The sequence below is a fragment of the Mesoplodon mirus genome (genome assembly GCF_964341445.2).
Source record: "Mesoplodon mirus genome assembly, chromosome: 6".
In the NCBI taxonomy this organism is placed as follows: Eukaryota; Metazoa; Chordata; class Mammalia; order Artiodactyla; family Ziphiidae; genus Mesoplodon; species Mesoplodon mirus.
This window is the reverse complement of record NC_138982.1, coordinates 72,046,617-72,064,842: the sequence shown is the minus strand read 5'-3', so window position 1 is coordinate 72,064,842 and position 18,226 is coordinate 72,046,617. Positions and strand designations below refer to the sequence as shown.

The 18,226-nt window shown below is 44.0% G+C and overlaps 2 protein-coding genes across 2 annotated transcripts; both read left to right on the top strand.

The window, feature by feature from the left end:
* Nucleotides 1–1,781: 1,781 nt before the first annotated feature.
* On the top strand, nt 1,782–2,564 carry LOC309806601 (proline-rich protein 23C-like; the record flags this gene model as incomplete). The annotated part of the gene is made up of 1 exon (XM_082625487.1): nt 1,782–2,564. The coding sequence occupies one exon, from the start codon at nt 1,782–1,784 to the stop codon at nt 2,562–2,564; it is 783 nt and encodes a 260-aa protein (XP_082481613.1).
* Nucleotides 2,565–15,634: 13,070 nt separating this feature from the next.
* LOC309806588 (proline-rich protein 23C-like) lies at nt 15,635–16,417 on the top strand (the record flags this gene model as incomplete). Its single annotated transcript, XM_082625473.1, has 1 exon — nt 15,635–16,417. One exon carries the CDS (start codon nt 15,635–15,637, stop codon nt 16,415–16,417), a length of 783 nt encoding a protein of 260 aa, XP_082481599.1.
* Between the last annotated feature and the right edge of the window lie 1,809 nt (nt 16,418–18,226).

The window sequence follows — 18,226 nt, the reverse complement described above, 5'->3', positions numbered from 1 at the left end:
AAGACACACACAGGACCAATTATAGTAATTCACTCTTAGGTGTATGCAATAAATGTATGAGTTAAGAGTTCATGATTTAAAACCAGAGAAGTCTGCATCGGATGCCTATATCTAACACAAACTTGGTACATATTTAAGTTTTGAAACCTCACTTGACCACTCTGAGCTTCAGGTGTTGTGAAAAGTAAAAAAGGTCATTTTTTTTTTCAGAGAGGGCAGGAAGACACTTTTGCAGGTCATAGATAACTTTTATGGTTTTGATTGTGGTGATAGTTTCACGAGTGTATTCTTATCTACAAACTCAAGTTGTTTACATTAAATGTGTACAGCTTTTAGTACATACCTTAACTACTGCGCCACCAGGGTCCTGGCGGCGCAGTAGTTAAGAATCCGCATGCCGGGTTCGAGCCCTGGTCCGGGAAGATCCCACATGCCGTGGAGCAAATAAGCCCATGTGCCGCAACTACTGAGCCTGCACTCTAGAGCCCAAGAGCCACGACTACTGAGCCTGCGTCCCACAACTACAGAAGCCCGTGTGCCTAGAGCCCGTGCTCCGCAACAAACAGAAGCCACCGCAACGAGAAGCCTGTGCACCGCAGCGAAGACTAGCCCCCGCTCGCTGCAACTAGAGAAAGCCCGCACGCAGCAACAAAGACCCAACGCAGCCAAAAGTACATAAAAATAAAAAATTTTTTCAAAACAAAGATCAGGGCTTCCCAGGTGGCACAGTGGTTGAGGGTCCGCCTGCCGACGCAGGGGACACGGGTTCGTGTCCCGGTCCGGGAAGATCCCGCATGCCGCGGAGGGGCTGGGCCCGTGAGCCATGGCCGCTGAGCCAGCGCGTCTGGAGCCTGTGCTCCGCAACGGGAGAGGCCACAACAGTGAGAGGCCCGCGTACCGCCAAATTAATTAATTAATTAATTTAATTTAATAAATGAAGATCATTTTTTAAACCTCAGTAGAATGGTTGGCATATAATAAATACTGAATAAAACAAGTTAATTATACTGAGATTGTTTTAATTTTATAACAGCTTTTATCTTCAGGAAGGAACTGCCACAAATATTTGACTATTAAGACAGAGCTTTACCTAAACATATATGAGTATTTTCCATTTACTCCTGAAATGAAAGCACAAGCATTAAAGGAATTTCATGGAACGTTTAGATAGGTCCGTTTTATGTTGCCAGGGGGGTGGTCTATTTGAGTGGTTTTTTTCTCTAGAATGCCTGAAATCAAAGGAAAATATTAACCTTAAAGGTGACTAATAGTTAAAGTTCCATTTTCGGGGTATCTTTTTTTCTCTAAGAATGAAGTACACGAGTATTCTGGCCCCCGGAGGACTTTAACAGTAGCTTTCTACCAACCACAGCCCCGGCTATTGGGCAGCACAGATACCGCGAGGTCTACGGGGCGGAGCCTTGGAGGGGGCGGGGCTTCGCGTGACATTTTGCGACTAGGATTTCACTGGCTTCACGGGCAACATCTTTCGCTGTCTGTTGCGGAGACGAATCGGCGTGACGAGCTGAAGATTCGAAGGCGCCAGGCCCAGCCCCGCGCCAGACGCCGTTCCCCTAGAAACCTGAACTGCAGGACCAACTGCAGGAGGCGGCCCCGGAGCTCCGAGGACTCGTCCCGTATCGCGCCGTCCTGCCGTCGCCGCATCGCGCCGCCCCGCCCCGGCTTGCCTCAGCCGTCGTCGAAACCCGTCACAGCGTGCAGGATCGAGCGCCTCCTCGCCCTCTGCCAGGCCCCGGGGGCGCCGTCCGTCGGTCGAGGTCATGGGCAAACGGCCCCGCAGGCCCAGTGCCTACCCTGCGGACTGGGGGGGACCGCAGACCGAAGGACCCGGCCCCGCCAAGCGCCGCCGAACGGAGGAGCCCGAGGACCCCGAGTCCGAGTCCGAGGCGGCGCCCAGCCTGGACAACCTGACGGGACCTCCGGCCGCGGACGCGCTCACTTCCGTAGTGGTCCTGCCCGCCGGCTGTGCCCTGCACCTGCCCCTAGATGGCGTCGACGTGCTGCTGGCGCCCAAGCCCACGTCCGTGCTGCAAGTGTCTCTCGGAGATGACATGCTCATGCTGGTCCCCGAGGCCCTCCTGGGCTGGGGCGTGGAAGGCCCGTGGGGACAGGGCCTGCAACGGGCCGCTTTCCTGAGCGCTCCAGGGGAGTACATGGCCCGGGAGCCGGGATTCTTCTGCGCAGCTGTCCCAGAGATCGCCCGCCAAGAAGAGGCCAACCAGGAGGAAGCAGACGCCGAGCTCCTGCCGCCTGGGATGGAGGCTGAAGCCGGCTCCGTCGCTGAGCTCCGCAGCCCCACCGCAAGGGTGTCGGGACCCAGCGCGCAGGGCTTTGTCCCAGAGCCCCGTCCTCGGGCGCCCAATCCTACTCCAGAGAAACGCTCTCCTCACCACGACGACAACCTGCACTTGCACCTTCGGGAGCTCTCCCTCGACTCACCACTCCAACCTCTACCTCCCTCTCCGAGTCCGGGTCCTCACGAGTGCCCCCAACGCCCTTACCGTCCTAAGCGCGAGGCCCAGAGATGTCTGTTCCCGGAATGAACTGCACCCCGGTGTACACACACACACACACACACACACACACACACACACATTCTGGCTACCATCCTGGAGGCCCAATGGATTTCCCGGCGTCTTTTACACTGAATGTCCTACAACCTGGAAATTAAGCATCTCGTGGGCCAACAACTCCTTTTTCCCTCCAGACTGGCTATAGTAGCAGGAGAAGACGTCAGGAAAAGAAAGCAGACTCTAGACCTCATCTTTGAAATGGAAAATCTGCCCAGGGATACCGGACAATGTGTGTTCAGACGTCTGGACTTCTTTACAACATCATTCTCAGGCCTATCCATTCCCGCTCGTTTGCATTGGTTATTTTCTCTCAAATTCTTCTCTCTCCAGCACCATACCCTATTGCTACCCTATTTCTCCCCAAACCAATAAATAACTGGATTTCTCATGTTATATGTTTTCCCATGCATTTATGAAGATTTTTAGCCATGGCTTTTCTCTTTCTTGGTGTTTTGAGCTGCTCTCCTGGAAAGTTGCAAAATAGTATGATGGTTACTATACATAATTGTATGATGTTTGTTCATAGCTTCCTCTTAACCTGAGGAAGTTCTCTTCCAGTCAAGTTCACTTTTCATTATGAATAAATGCTGGATTTTATCAGATGTTTTCAGCATGTATCAGGATATGCATTTCCTTTTTAAATCTCTTCCTCCGGTTATTTTGACTCAGAGACTGATGTAAAATGTTTGCATTCCTGCTATTCCACATTATTCATACCTTTGACATTCTACCCCGAGTTTTTTCTTTTGTAAATCAAACCTCTAACTCTTAAAACATTAATTTAGGGGCCTCCCTGGTGGCGCAGTGGTTAAGAATCTGCCTGCTAATGCAGGGGACATGGGTTCGAGCCCTGGTCTGGGAAGACCCCACATGCCGTGGAGCAACTAAGCCCATGAGCCACAGCTGAAGCCCACGCACCTACAGCCCATGCTTCGCCACCAGAGAAGCCACTGCAGTGAGAAGCCCGTGCACCTCAATGAAGAGTAGCCCCCGCTCACCGCAACTAGAGAAAGCCCGTGTGCAGCAACGAGGACTCAACGCAGCCAAAAATAAATAAATAAAAGTTAAAAAAAATAAAACATTAATTAATTACCATATTTCTTTCACATTTTTACAAAAGAAATAAAATCTACAGGTAAAGCTGAAAACAAGATGGTTTCAGTTTTTTAAAACATCAATACTATTTATATTCACCAACATGCTTTACCATTTCCTCTCTACCTTTTTATTCTTATATTCCACTCTCAAAGTCTAGCCTCAATTTTCTTCTTGCTGGAGAATATACTTTAATAGTTCTTTCCACTGTACCCTATGTGTAGTAAATTATCTTGGTTTTGTAAATCTCAACATGTTTTGTGTAGTACACTCTCATAGTCTTGTATATCTGAAAATTTTTATTATGTATTCATTCCTAATTCTAAAGTGTTATTTAAGTACTTTAAAGACATTACTCCATTGTTCTGCCATTTTTGATTGTTGTTGCAGGCAAGAGGTCTCTGCCAATCAAGTTGTTGTTCCTTTTATATTTGACTCAGCTGTTCATTAGCACATTTTTAAATTTTATTTTATTTTTCAATTGAAGTATAGTTGATTTACATTGTTGTGTTACTTTCTGGTGTACAGCAAAGTTATATATTTTTTCCATATTCTTTTACATGGTTATGGTTTATTACAGGATATTGAATATAGTTCCCTGTGCTATACAGTAGGACCTTGTTGTTTATCTGTTTTACACTGAATACATGATAGTTTTATATCTGCTAATCCCAAACTCCTAATTTATCTCTCCCCCACCCTCTTTCCCCTTTGGTAAACATAAGGTTGTTTTCTATGTCTGTGAGTCTATTTCTGTTTTGTAAATAACTTCATTTGTGTCATATTTTACATTCCACATATAAGTGATATCATATGATATTTATCTTTCTTTGACTTACTTCACTTAGTATGATAATCTCTAGGTCCATCCATGTTGCTACAAATGGCATCATCTCATTCTCATTTATGGCTGAGTAGTATTCCATTGTATAGGTATGCCACATCTTTTTATCCATTCATCTGTAGATAGACATTTAGGTTGCTTCCATGTCTTGGGGTTTTTTTTCATTCATTTATTTATTTATTTAATTTTTGGCTGTGTTGGGTTTTGTTGCTGCACGTGGGCTTTCTCTAGTTGCAGCGAGCGGGGGCTACTCTTCGTTGCAGTGCGCAGGCTTCTCATTACGGTGGCTTCTCTTGTTGCAGAGCATGGGCTCTAGGCACGCGGGCCTCAGTAATTGTGGCATGTGGGCTCAGTAGCTGTGGCTCGTGGGCTCTAGGCTAGCGGGCTTCAGTAGTTGTGGCACACGGGCTTAGTTGCTTGGTGGCATGTGGGGTCTTCCCAGCCCAGGGCTCAAACCTGTGTCCCCTGCACGGGCAGGCAGATTCTTAACCACTGCGCCACCAAGGAAGTCGCCAGTTGGCTATTTTAAATAGTGCTACTATGAACATTGGGGTGCATGTATCTTTTCAAATTAGAGTTTTCTCGGGATATTTGCCCAGGAGTGGGACTGCTGGACCATATAGCAACCCTTTTTAGTTTCTTAAGGAATCTCCATACTGTTCTCCATAATGGCTGCACCAATTTACATTCCCTTCAACACTGTAGGAGAGTTCCCTTTTCTCCACACCCTCTCCAGCACTTATTATATGTGGACTTTTTAATGATGCTCATGCTGACCAGTGTGACGTGATACCTCATTGTAGTTTTGATTTGCATTTGTCTAGTAATTAGTGATGTTGAGCATATTTTCATGTGCTTTTTGGCCTTCCGTATGTCTTCTTTGGAGAAATGTCTATTTAGGTCTTCTGCCCATTTCTTTTTTTTTTTTTTTTTGCGGTATGCGGGCCTCTCACTGTTGTGGCGTCTCCCATTGCAGAGCACAGGCTCCGGATGCACAGGCTCAGCAGCCATGGCTCACGGGCCCAGCCGCTCCGTGGCATGTGGGATCTTCCCGGACCGGGGCACGAACCCGTGTCCCCTGCCTCGGCAGGCGGACTCTCAACCGCTGCGCCACCAGGGAAGCCCTACACTAAAGTCTTTAATGCATTGAGATGACTTTTGTGTGTGGTGTGAGATAGTGGTCTAGTTTCTTTTTCTTTTTTTCTTAGCATGTGGCTGTCCAGTTTTCCCAACACCATGTTTTAATCTAAATTTATTTATTTATTTATTTTTGGCTGCGTTGGGTCTTCGTTGCAGTGCATGGGCTTCTCATTGCAGTGGCTTCTCTTGTTGCGGAGCACAGGCTCTAGGCACACGGGCTTTGGTAGTTGTGGCACAGGGGCTCAGTAGTTGTGGCTCGCGGGCTCTAGGGCACAGGCTCAGTAGTTGTGGCGCACGGGCTTAGTTGCTCCGTGGCATGTGGGATCTTGCCAGACCAGGAATCGAACCCGTGTCCCCCTGCATTGGCAGACGGAGTTTTAACCACTGCACCACCAGGGAAGTTCCCCCGTCACCATTTATTGAAGAGACTGTCCTTTTCCATTGTACGCTCTTTGCTTCCTTGCCATGAATTCATTATCCATATATGTATGGGTTTACTCCCAGGTTCTCAGTTATGTTCCATTGACCTATGTATCTGCTTTTCTGCAAATATAATGCTGTTTTGATTATTGTAGCTTTATAATATAGTTTTAAATCAGAGAGTGTGATACCTCCAACTCTGTTCTTTTTGTCAGGATTGCTTTGGCTGTTCAGGGTCTCTTATGGTTTCATGTAAATCTAAGACTTTTTTATTCTATTTTTGCGAAAAATATCCTTGGGACTTTGATAGAGATTGCATTGAATCTGAAGATTGCTTTAGGTAATAGAGACATTTGAACGATGTTATTTCTTCCAATCCATGAGCACAGAACACTTTTCCACTTATTTGTCTCCTCAGGCAAGGGAAACACAAGCAAAAGTAAACAAATAGGATTACATCAAACTAAGAAGTTTCTGCACAGTAAAGGAAACCAGCAACAAAATGAACAGGGAACCTACCTAATGGAAGAAGATACTTGCAAATCATATATCCAGTCAGGGGTGAACATCCAAAATATAGAAAGAACTCACAACAACAACAACAAAAATAAAACAACCCCCAAATGGGTATAGGACACTTTCCAAAGAAGACATAGATGGCCAATAGACACATGAAAAGATGTTCAACGTCACAAATTATTAGAGAAATGCAAATCCAAACCACAAAAGTCTATTTCTCTTAAAGTCTATGTCTCATGTAAGTATTGCTCCCCAGCTTTCTTTTTATTTCCATTTGCATGGAGTATCTTTTTCCATCCCCTCACTTTCAGTCTATGTGTGTCTTTAGATCCGAAGTGAGCCTCTTGTAGGCAGCATATATATGGGTCTTGTTTTTGTATCCATTCGGCCACTCTTTTTTTTTTTCAAAACAAACAACTTTTTATTGAAGTATAGTTGATTTACAATGTTGTATTAGTTTCAGGTGTACAGCAAAGCGATCTATATATGTATATATTCTTTTTCAGATTCTTTTCCATTATAAGTTATTATATACAAAATATTGAATAGAGTTCCCTGTGCCATACACTAGGTCCTCATTTATCTATCGCCCTATGTCTTTTGATTGGAGCATTTAGTCCATTTACTTTGAATAATTATTGATGTGTATGTTCTTATTGCCATTTTATTAATTGTTTTGACGTTGTTTTGTAGTGCTTTTTTCTTCCTTTCTTCTTCTTTCATTCTTTTGTCTTGTGATTTGATGACTATCTTTAATGTCATGTTCAAATCCTTGCCTCTTTTCTCTGTGTGCATCTATTATAGATTTTTCTGTTTGTGTCTATCATGAAGTTTATATACAGTGATATATTGTTATATGTGATTGTTTTAAGTTGCTGATCTCAAATCTCAAATGCATTTAACAACCCTACAATTGTACTCTCCTCCCCTTATGATTACTGTTTTGGACATCATATTTTACATCTAATTATTTTGTGTATCCCCAAACTGCTTACTGTAGATACAGATGATATTACTACTTTTGGCTTTTAACCTTCCTACTAGCTTTGTACATGGTTGATTTTCTATCTTTACTGTATATTTTTTTAATCTGTCTCCTAAGGCAAAGGAAACAAAAGCCAAAATAAACAAATGGGACCTAATTAAACCTAAAAGTTTCCAGACAGCAAAGGAAACCATCAACAAAATGAAAAGACAACCTACTGAATGGGGGAAAATATTTGGGAATGAGATGACCAATAAGAGGTTAATATCCAAAATATATAAACAGCTCATACAACTCAATAGGAAAAAGCAAACCACCTGATTGAAAAACGGGCAGAAGGAACAGGACAGAAAGCCCAGAGATAAACCCACACACATATGGTCACTGTATCTTTGATAAAGGAGGCAGGAATGTACAGTGGAGAAAGGACAGCCTCTTCAATAAGTGGTGCTGGGAAAACTGGACAGGGACATGTAAAAGTATGAGATTAGATCACTCCCTAACACCATACACAAAAATAAGCTCAAAATGGATTAAAGACCTAAATGTAATGCCAGAAACTATCAAACTCTTAGAGGAAAACATAGGCAGAACACTCTATGACATAAATCACAACAAGATCCTTTTGGACCCACCTCCTAGAGAAATGGAAATAAAAACAAAGATAAACAAATGGGACCTAATGAAACTTCAAAGCTTTTGCACAGCAAAGGAAACCATAAGCAAGACCAAAGACAACCCTCGGAATGGGACAAAATATTTCCAAATGAAGCAACTGACAAAGGATTAATCTCCAAAATTTATAAGCAGCTCATGCAGCTCAGTAGCAAACAAACAAACAACCCAATCCAAAAATGGGCAGAAGACCTAAATAGACATTTCTCCAAAGGAGATATACAGACTCCCAACAAACACATGAAAGAATGCTCAACATCATTAACCATTAGAGAAATGCAAGTCAAAACTGCAATGAGATATCATCTCACACCAGTCAGAATGGCCATCATCTAAAAGTCTAGAAACAATAAATGCTGGAGAGGGTGTGGAGAAAAGGGAACACTCTTGCACTGCTGGTGGGAATGTGAATTGGTACAGCCACTATGGGGAACAGTATGGAGGTTCCTTAAAAAACTACAAATAGAACTACCATATGACCCAGCAATCCACTACTGGGCATATACCCTGAGAAAACCATAATTCAAAAAGAGTCATGTACCAAAATGTTCATTGCAGCTCTATTCACAATAGCCCGGAGCTGGAAACAACCTAAGTGTCCATCATTGGATGAATGGATAAAGAAGATGTGGCACAGATATACAATGGAATATTACTCAGCCATAAAAAGAAACGAAATTGAGCTATGTGTAATGAGGTGGATGGACCTAGAGTCTGTCATACAGAGTGAAGTCAGTCAGAAAGAGAAAGACAAATACCGTATGCTAACACATAGATATGGAATTTAAGGGAAAAAATGTCATGAAGAACCTAGGGGTAAGACAGGAATAAAGACACAGACCTACTAGAGAACGGACTTGAGGATATGGGGAGGGGCAAGGGTAAGCTCTGACAAAGCGAGAGAGAGGCATGGACATATATACACTACCAAATGTAAAACAGATAGCTACTGGGAAGCAGCCGCATAGCACAGGGAGATCAGCTCAGTGCTTTGTGACCACCTAGAAGGGTGGGATAGGGAGGGTGGGAGGGAGGGAGACGCAAGAGGGAAGAGATATGGGAACATATGTATATGTATAACTGATTCACTGTGTTATAAGGCAGAAACTAACACACCATGGTAAAGCGATTATACTCCAATAAAGATGTAAAAAAAAAAAGTTTATACAACTCTCCTCAATACTCTGTAATAACGTATATGGGAACAGAATCTAAAGAACAGCGGATATATGTATAACTGATTCACTTTGCTGTACACCTGAAACTAACACAACATTGTAAATCAACTACACTCCAATAAAAATCAATTAACAAAAATGGGCAGAAGAGGTGAACAGACATTTTTCCAAAGAAGACATAACAGTCGGGCAACAGGCACATGAAAAGATGCTCAACATCACTAACCGTCAGAGAAATACAAATCAAACCACCATGAGATACCACCTCACACCTGTAAGAACACCTAACATCAAAACGACCACAAATAACAAATGTTGGCTAGGTTGTGAAATAAAGGGGACCCCCGTACACTGTTGGTGGGAATGTGAATTGGTGCAGCCACTGTGGAAAACAGTGTGGAGGTTCCTCAAAAAACTAAATAGAATTACCATAGGATACAGCAATTCCACTCCTGGGTATACATCCAAAGAAAACAAAAACACTACTTTGAAAAGATACATGCAGCTGAATGTTCGTGGCAGCATTATTTATGACAGCCAAAATGTGGAAACAACCTAAGTGTCCATCAACAGATGAACAGCTAAAGAAGATGTGATGTGATACATATATGCATGTGTGTGTCTGTGTGTATGTATATACCCAGCCATAAAAAAAAAGAGTGAAATTTTGTCATTTACAACAACATGGATAGACTTGTAGGGTATTATGCATAGTGAAATGAGTCAGACAGAGAAAGACAAATACTGTTATGTTATCACTTAAACATGGAATCCAGAAAATAAAACAAACTAGTGAATATAACGAAAAAGAAACAGATTCACAGATATAGAGAACAAACTCGTGGTTACAAGTGGGGAGAGGCAAGATGGGGTAAGAGATGAAGAGGTATAAACTACTATGTTTAAAGTAATTAAGCTACAAGGATATATTGTACAACACAGGGAATACAGCCAATATTTATTTTTTGGCCGTATCCCGCAGCACACGGGGATCTTAGTTCCCTGAACAGGGACTGAACCCGGGGCCCCTGCAGTGGAAGCATGGAGTCTTAACCACTGGACCGCCAGGCAAGGGTCCATAGCCAATATTTTATAATAACTATAAATGGAGTATAATCTTTAGGAATTGTTCATCATTATCTTGTACACCTGAAACCTAACACTGTAACTGCATTATACCTCAATTTTTAAAAAACTAAAAAAAAAAACCGACAATGACATATCACTTCATACCTGTTAGAATGGCTTTTATCAAAAGGCAAGAAATTAAAAGTGTTGGCGAGTACGTGGAGAAAAGTGAGCCCTCCTGCGGTGTCGGTGGGAATGTAAACTGGCACAGCCACTATGGAGAACGGTATGAAGATTCCTTAGAAATGCAGGAATAGAACTACCATATGATCCAGCTATCCCACTGCTGAGTATTTATCCAAAGTATATGAAAACACTAACTTGAAAACACTTATGCACCCCCATGTTCATTGCAGCATTATTTACAATAGTCAAGGTATAGCAACAACCGCAGTGCCCATCAACCAATAAATGAATAAAGAAGAGGTGAAACACAATATATACAATATAGACACAGCCATAGGAAAAAAATAAAACCTGGCCATTTGCCACAGCATGGATGGACACTGCGAGTATTATGCTAAGTGAAAGAAGTCAGCTAGAGAAAGCCAAATACCATATGATTTCACATAGATATGGAATTTAAAAAAAAACATACAAAGTAAATGAACAAACCACACCAAACAAAAACAAACATGTAGATACAGAGAGCAGAGTAGTGGCTACCAGAGGGGAAAGGGTGAAATGGATAAAGAGGATCAACTCTGTGGTGACTATACAAACTAAATCTTTGTTGGTGAGCATGCTGTAGTGTGTACAGAAGTAGAAATATAATGTTGTCCATATGAAACTTATATAATGTTATAAACAAAAGTTACCTCAATAAAAAATAATTTTTAAAAAAGATATACATATAGCAATGATTAAAATGACTCTTCGTGGAATTTAAGTTCCAGTTATGGAGGGAAGTGAAGAACTGATAGTTTAAGTTTCACTGAAAAGATGAATTTTTCCAGAAGGGCATAAGCATTGATGGAGTTTGGATATGTAAAGGGCTAAGCTAGAAAGTTAGGAGGTAGCCACTACTCTGAGAATAAATCTTTTAAATTGTGATTACAGAGGGGGTCACAATTTGGAGTAATTGTTACTGAGCCACGTTCATTTGCCTCACACACAGAAAGCCCAACTCTGAGATAGAGACGTTTGCAGCAGAGAAAGGGTTTATTCACAAGGCAGTCAAGCAAGGAGAAAGGAGAACAAATCTCAAATCCATCTCCCCAAAGGCCAGGGGCTAGGGATATTTACTGGATAAAGAATTAGGGAGGCCTGAGGTGCAGGGAGTGCGGGGAAAGGTGACTGGAAAGGAGAAAAAGATCGGGTCGGGACTTCCCTGGTGGCACAGTGGTTAAGAATCCGCCTACCAAAAAAAAAAAAAAAAGAATCCGCCTACCAATGCAGGGGACATGGGTTCGAGCCCTGGTCTGGGAAGATCTCACATGCCTCGGAGCAACTAAGCCCTTGAGCCACAAGTACTGAGCCTGCACTCTAGAGCCTGCGTGCCACAACTACTGAGCCCGTGTGCCACAACTGCTGAAGCCCACGCTCCTAGTGTCCGTGTTCCACAACAAGAGAAGCCACCACAATGAGAGGCCTGCACACTGCAACGAAGAGAAGCCCCCGCTCACTGCAAACAGAGAAAGCCCGCATGCAGCAACGAAGACCCAACGCAGCCAAAAATAAATAAATTAAATAAATAAATACATTAAAAAAAAAGATGTATCGTTATTCTCGGCAGGTGCAACTAAGCTACGTGCTTCTTCAGAGGATGCATGTTCAGAAAACGGCGCCATTAGCATATTCTTAGGGTGGAGGTTTTGGCCCTCTGACATCAAATGGCCACCGATCAGACACTCTCGCATGCCCGAGGGGAGAGGCGGTTGTCCCAACCAGTCTTAACCAGCTGAAGTTCAAACTGGACAACTGACTCCAAGTTCCAAAAAAACAACTCGGGCAAACATCTTAAGACTCTTACATCAGAGGTACTTATCCATAGGGGTCGTGAAGAGGCCTTGTAGCTTACTCTTTAGGCTACAGCATGCTTGGGGGATATGCAAGTTTTTGTAAAAACAGTTAAAGTGAGCTTGACCAGCGAAGGCAGTTTACAGTTTACTATTTACTAATTAAGTTATAGTCTAATGGATGTAACTGATGACTACCATATAAGTTTCATAATGACAAGGTAAAAGAGTATGAGTCAATGAGGTAGGAGGGAGGACAAAATTACTGAAGAGGAAGAGAACTGAGAAGCCAAGATGTGGGGGGAGGAGGGATCCATGACAATATTAAACTCACCACAAACTACAGCAGATGTGCAATGAGTGAGAATTACAGTGAATCAAGGGCGAAAGTCTTCAAAGACCGTGATAGAGACATTTGCTACACATACATTTGATAAGTGACTGGTAGTAGTATGACTGAACCCCAATGTCTTTAAACAATATTTTGTTTATTTACAGAATGTGGTAATACTATGAAGGCCATAGAGAGAGGGATGAGATAGAGAGTAAGTGAAGAAACCATTCCAAACAAAATGGTCAGAAATGCCCTTTTCAAGAAAGTGCCCTCAGAGTTGGTCTTTGAAGAACGAACCAGCACTGCAAAAAGTTGGAGGAAAAGTTGAAACCTAATTTTTTTAAGTAAAAAAAAACCAAGAAGATGGGAATATTTCAAAGAATTAAATATAATATTGGCTAATAAGCATGTGAAAAAAATGATCCACCTTGACTGGCAATCAGAAATGCAAAATGAAAACACAATGATATAGCATTTTACTACACCAGGTTGGAAAACAGTTAAGAGTCTATCAATAAGAAATGTTTACAAGGATGTAATGAAATGGAAACATACTCCGCTCACAGGAGTTTAAACTGTGAAAAATATTTTGGGGAAAAAAAGAGGAAGGCGTTACCTATTAACATTTTTTAAATCTTTTTTTTTATAATTTTAAAATTTATTTATTTCTTTGTTTATTTATTTATCTATTTATTTATTTTTGGCTGTGTCTGGTCTTCGGTGCTGCATGCTGGCTTTTCTCTAGTTGAGGCCAGCAGGGGCTACTCTTGGTTGCAGTGCGCGGGCTTCTCATTGCAGTGGCTTCTCTTGTTGCAGAGCACAGGCTCTAGGCACAAGGGCTTCAGCAGTTGTGGCGCACGGGTTTTGCTGCTCTGCAGCATGTGGGGTCTTCCCAGATCAGGGATCAAACCCATGTCCCCTGCATTGGCAGGCAGATTCTTAACCACTGCGTCACCAGGGAAGTCCCTACCTATTAACTTGAAAAGACACACACAGGACCAATTATAGTAATTCACTCTTAGGTGTATGCAATAAATGTATGAGTTAAGAGTTCATGATTTAAAACCAGAGAAGTCTGCATCGGATGCCTATATCTAACACAAACTTGGTACATATTTAAGTTTTGAAACCTCACTTGACCACTCTGAGCTTCAGGTGTTGTGAAAAGTAAAAAAGGTCATTTTTTTTTTCAGAGAGGGCAGGAAGACACTTTTGCAGGTCATAGATAACTTTTATGGTTTTGATTGTGGTGATAGTTTCACGAGTGTATTCTTATCTACAAACTCAAGTTGTTTACATTAAATGTGTACAGCTTTTAGTACATACCTTAACTACTGCGCCACCAGGGTCCTGGCGGCGCAGTAGTTAAGAATCCGCATGCCGGGTTCGAGCCCTGGTCCGGGAAGATCCCACATGCCGTGGAGCAAATAAGCCCATGTGCCGCAACTACTGAGCCTGCACTCTAGAGCCCAAGAGCCACGACTACTGAGCCTGCGTCCCACAACTACAGAAGCCCGTGTGCCTAGAGCCCGTGCTCCGCAACAAACAGAAGCCACCGCAACGAGAAGCCTGTGCACCGCAGCGAAGACTAGCCCCCGCTCGCTGCAACTAGAGAAAGCCCGCACGCAGCAACAAAGACCCAACGCAGCCAAAAGTACATAAAAATAAAAAATTTTTTCAAAACAAAGATCAGGGCTTCCCAGGTGGCACAGTGGTTGAGGGTCCGCCTGCCGACACAGGGGACACGGGTTCGTGTCCCGGTCCGGGAAGATCCCGCATGCCGCGGAGGGGCTGGGCCCGTGAGCCATGGCCGCTGAGCCAGCGCGTCTGGAGCCTGTGCTCCGCAACGGGAGAGGCCACAACAGTGAGAGGCCCGCGTACCGCCAAATTAATTAATTAATTAATTTAATTTAATAAATGAAGATCATTTTTTAAACCTCAGTAGAATGGTTGGCATATAATAAATACTGAATAAAACAAGTTAATTATACTGAGATTGTTTTAATTTTATAACAGCTTTTATCTTCAGGAAGGAACTGCCACAAATATTTGACTATTAAGACAGAGCTTTACCTAAACATATATGAGTATTTTCCATTTACTCCTGAAATGAAAGCACAAGCATTAAAGGAATTTCATGGAACGTTTAGATAGGTCCGTTTTATGTTGCCAGGGGGGTGGTCTATTTGAGTGGTTTTTTTCTCTAGAATGCCTGAAATCAAAGGAAAATATTAACCTTAAAGGTGACTAATAGTTAAAGTTCCATTTTCGGGGTATCTTTTTTTCTCTAAGAATGAAGTACACGAGTATTCTGGCCCCCGGAGGACTTTAACAGTAGCTTTCTACCAACCACAGCCCCGGCTATTGGGCAGCACAGATACCGCGAGGTCTACGGGGCGGAGCCTTGGAGGGGGCGGGGCTTCGCGTGACATTTTGCGACTAGGATTTCACTGGCTTCACGGGCAACATCTTTCGCTGTCTGTTGCGGAGACGAATCGGCGTGACGAGCTGAAGATTCGAAGGCGCCAGGCCCAGCCCCGCGCCAGACGCCGTTCCCCTAGAAACCTGAACTGCAGGACCAACTGCAGGAGGCGGCCCCGGAGCTCCGAGGACTCGTCCCGTATCGCGCCGTCCTGCCGTCGCCGCATCGCGCCGCCCCGCCCCGGCTTGCCTCAGCCGTCGTCGAAACCCGTCACAGCGTGCAGGATCGAGCGCCTCCTCGCCCTCTGCCAGGCCCCGGGGGCGCCGTCCGTCGGTCGAGGTCATGGGCAAACGGCCCCGCAGGCCCAGTGCCTACCCTGCGGACTGGTGGGGACCGCAGACCGAAGGACCCGGCCCCGCCAAGCGCCGCCGAACGGAGGAGCCCGAGGACCCCGAGTCCGAGTCCGAGGCGGCGCCCAGCCTGGACAACCTGACGGGACCTCCGGCCGCGGACGCGCTCACTTCCGTAGTGGTCCTGCCCGCCGGCTGTGCCCTGCACCTGCCCCTAGATGGCGTCGACGTGCTGCTGGCGCCCAAGCCCACGTCCGTGCTGCAAGTGTCTCTCGGAGATCACATGCTCATGCTGGTCCCCGAGGCCCTCCTGGGCTGGGGCGTGGAAGGCCCGTGGGGACAGGGCCTGCAACGGGCCGCTTTCCTGAGCGCTCCAGGGGAGTACATGGCCCGGGAGCCGGGATTCTTCTGCGCAGCTGTCCCAGAGATCGCCCGCCAAGAAGAGGCCAACCAGGAGGAAGCAGACGCCGAGCTCCTGCCGCCTGGGATGGAGGCTGAAGCCGGCTCCGTCGCTGAGCTCCGCAGCCCCACCGCAAGGGTGTCGGGACCCAGCGCGCAGGGCTTTGTCCCAGAGCCCCGTCCTCGGGCGCCCAATCCTACTCCAGAGAAACGCTCTCCTCACCACGACGACAACCTGCACTTGCACCTTCGGGAGCTCTCCCTCGACTCACCACTCCAACCTCTACCTCCCTCTCCGAGTCCGGGTCCTCACGAGTGCCCCCAACGCCCTTACCGTCCTAAGCGCGAGGCCCAGAGATGTCTGTTCCCGGAATGAACTGCACCCCGGGGTACACACACACACACACACACACACACACACACACACACATTCTGGCTACCATCCTGGAGGCCCAATGGATTTCCCGGCGTCTTTTACACTGAATGTCCTACAACCTGGAAATTAAGCATCTCGTGGGCCAACAACTCCTTTTTCCCTCCAGACTGGCTATAGTAGCAGGAGAAGACGTCAGGAAAAGAAAGCAGACTCTAGACCTCATCTTTGAAATGGAAAATCTGCCCAGGGATACCGGACAATGTGTGTTCAGACGTCTGGACTTCTTTACAACATCATTCTCAGGCCTATCCATTCCCGCTCGTTTGCATTGGTTATTTTCTCTCAAATTCTTCTCTCTCCAGCACCATACCCTATTGCTACCCTATTTCTCCCCAAACCAATAAATAACTGGATTTCTCATGTTATATGTTTTCCCATGCATTTATGAAGATTTTTAGCCATGGCTTTTCTCTTTCTTGGTGTTTTGAGCTGCTCTCCTGGAAAGTTGCAAAATAGTATGATGGTTACTATACATAATTGTATGATGTTTGTTCATAGCTTCCTCTTAACCTGAGGAAGTTCTCTTCCAGTCAAGTTCACTTTTCATTATGAATAAATGCTGGATTTTATCAGATGTTTTCAGCATGTATCAGGATATGCATTTCCTTTTTAAATCTCTTCCTCCGGTTATTTTGACTCAGAGACTGATGTAAAATGTTTGCATTCCTGCTATTCCACATTATTCATACCTTTGACATTCTACCCCGAGTTTTTTCTTTTGTAAATCAAACCTCTAACTCTTAAAACATTAATTTAGGGGCCTCCCTGGTGGCGCAGTGGTTAAGAATCTGCCTGCTAATGCAGGGGACATGGGTTCGAGCCCTGGTCTGGGAAGACCCCACATGCCGTGGAGCAACTAAGCCCATGAGCCACAGCTGAAGCCCACGCACCTACAGCCCATGCTTCGCCACCAGAGAAGCCACTGCAGTGAGAAGCCCGTGCACCTCAATGAAGAGTAGCCCCCGCTCACCGCAACTAGAGAAAGCCCGTGTGCAGCAACGAGGACTCAACGCAGCCAAAAATAAATAAATAAAAGTTAAAAAAAATAAAACATTAATTAATTACCATATTTCTTTCACATTTTTACAAAAGAAATAAAATCTACAGGTAAAGCTGAAAACAAGATGGTTTCAGTTTTTTAAAACATCAATACTATTTATATTCACCAACATGCTTTACCATTTCCTCTCTACCTTTTTATTCTTATATTCCACTCTCAAAGTCTAGCCTCAATTTTCTTCTTGCTGGAGAATATACTTTAATAGTTCTTTCCACTGTACCCTATGTGTAGTAAATTATCTTGGTTTTGTAAATCTCAACATGTTTTGTGTAGTACACTCTCATAGTCTTGTATATCTGAAAATTTTTATTATGTATTCATTCCTAATTCTAAAGTGTTATTTAAGTACTTTAAAGACATTACTCCATTGTTCTGCCATTTTTGATTGTTGTTGCAGGCAAGAGGTCTCTGCCAATCAAGTTGTTGTTCCTTTTATATTTGACTCAGCTGTTCATTAGCACATTTTTAAATTTTATTTTATTTTTCAATTGAAGTATAGTTGATTTACATTGTTGTGTTACTTTCTGGTGTACAGCAAAGTTATATATTTTTTCCATATTCTTTTACATGGTTATGGTTTATTACAGGATATTGAATATAGTTCCCTGTGCTATACAGTAGGACCTTGTTGTTTATCTGTTTTACACTGAATACATGATAGTTTTATATCTGCTAATCCCAAACTCCTA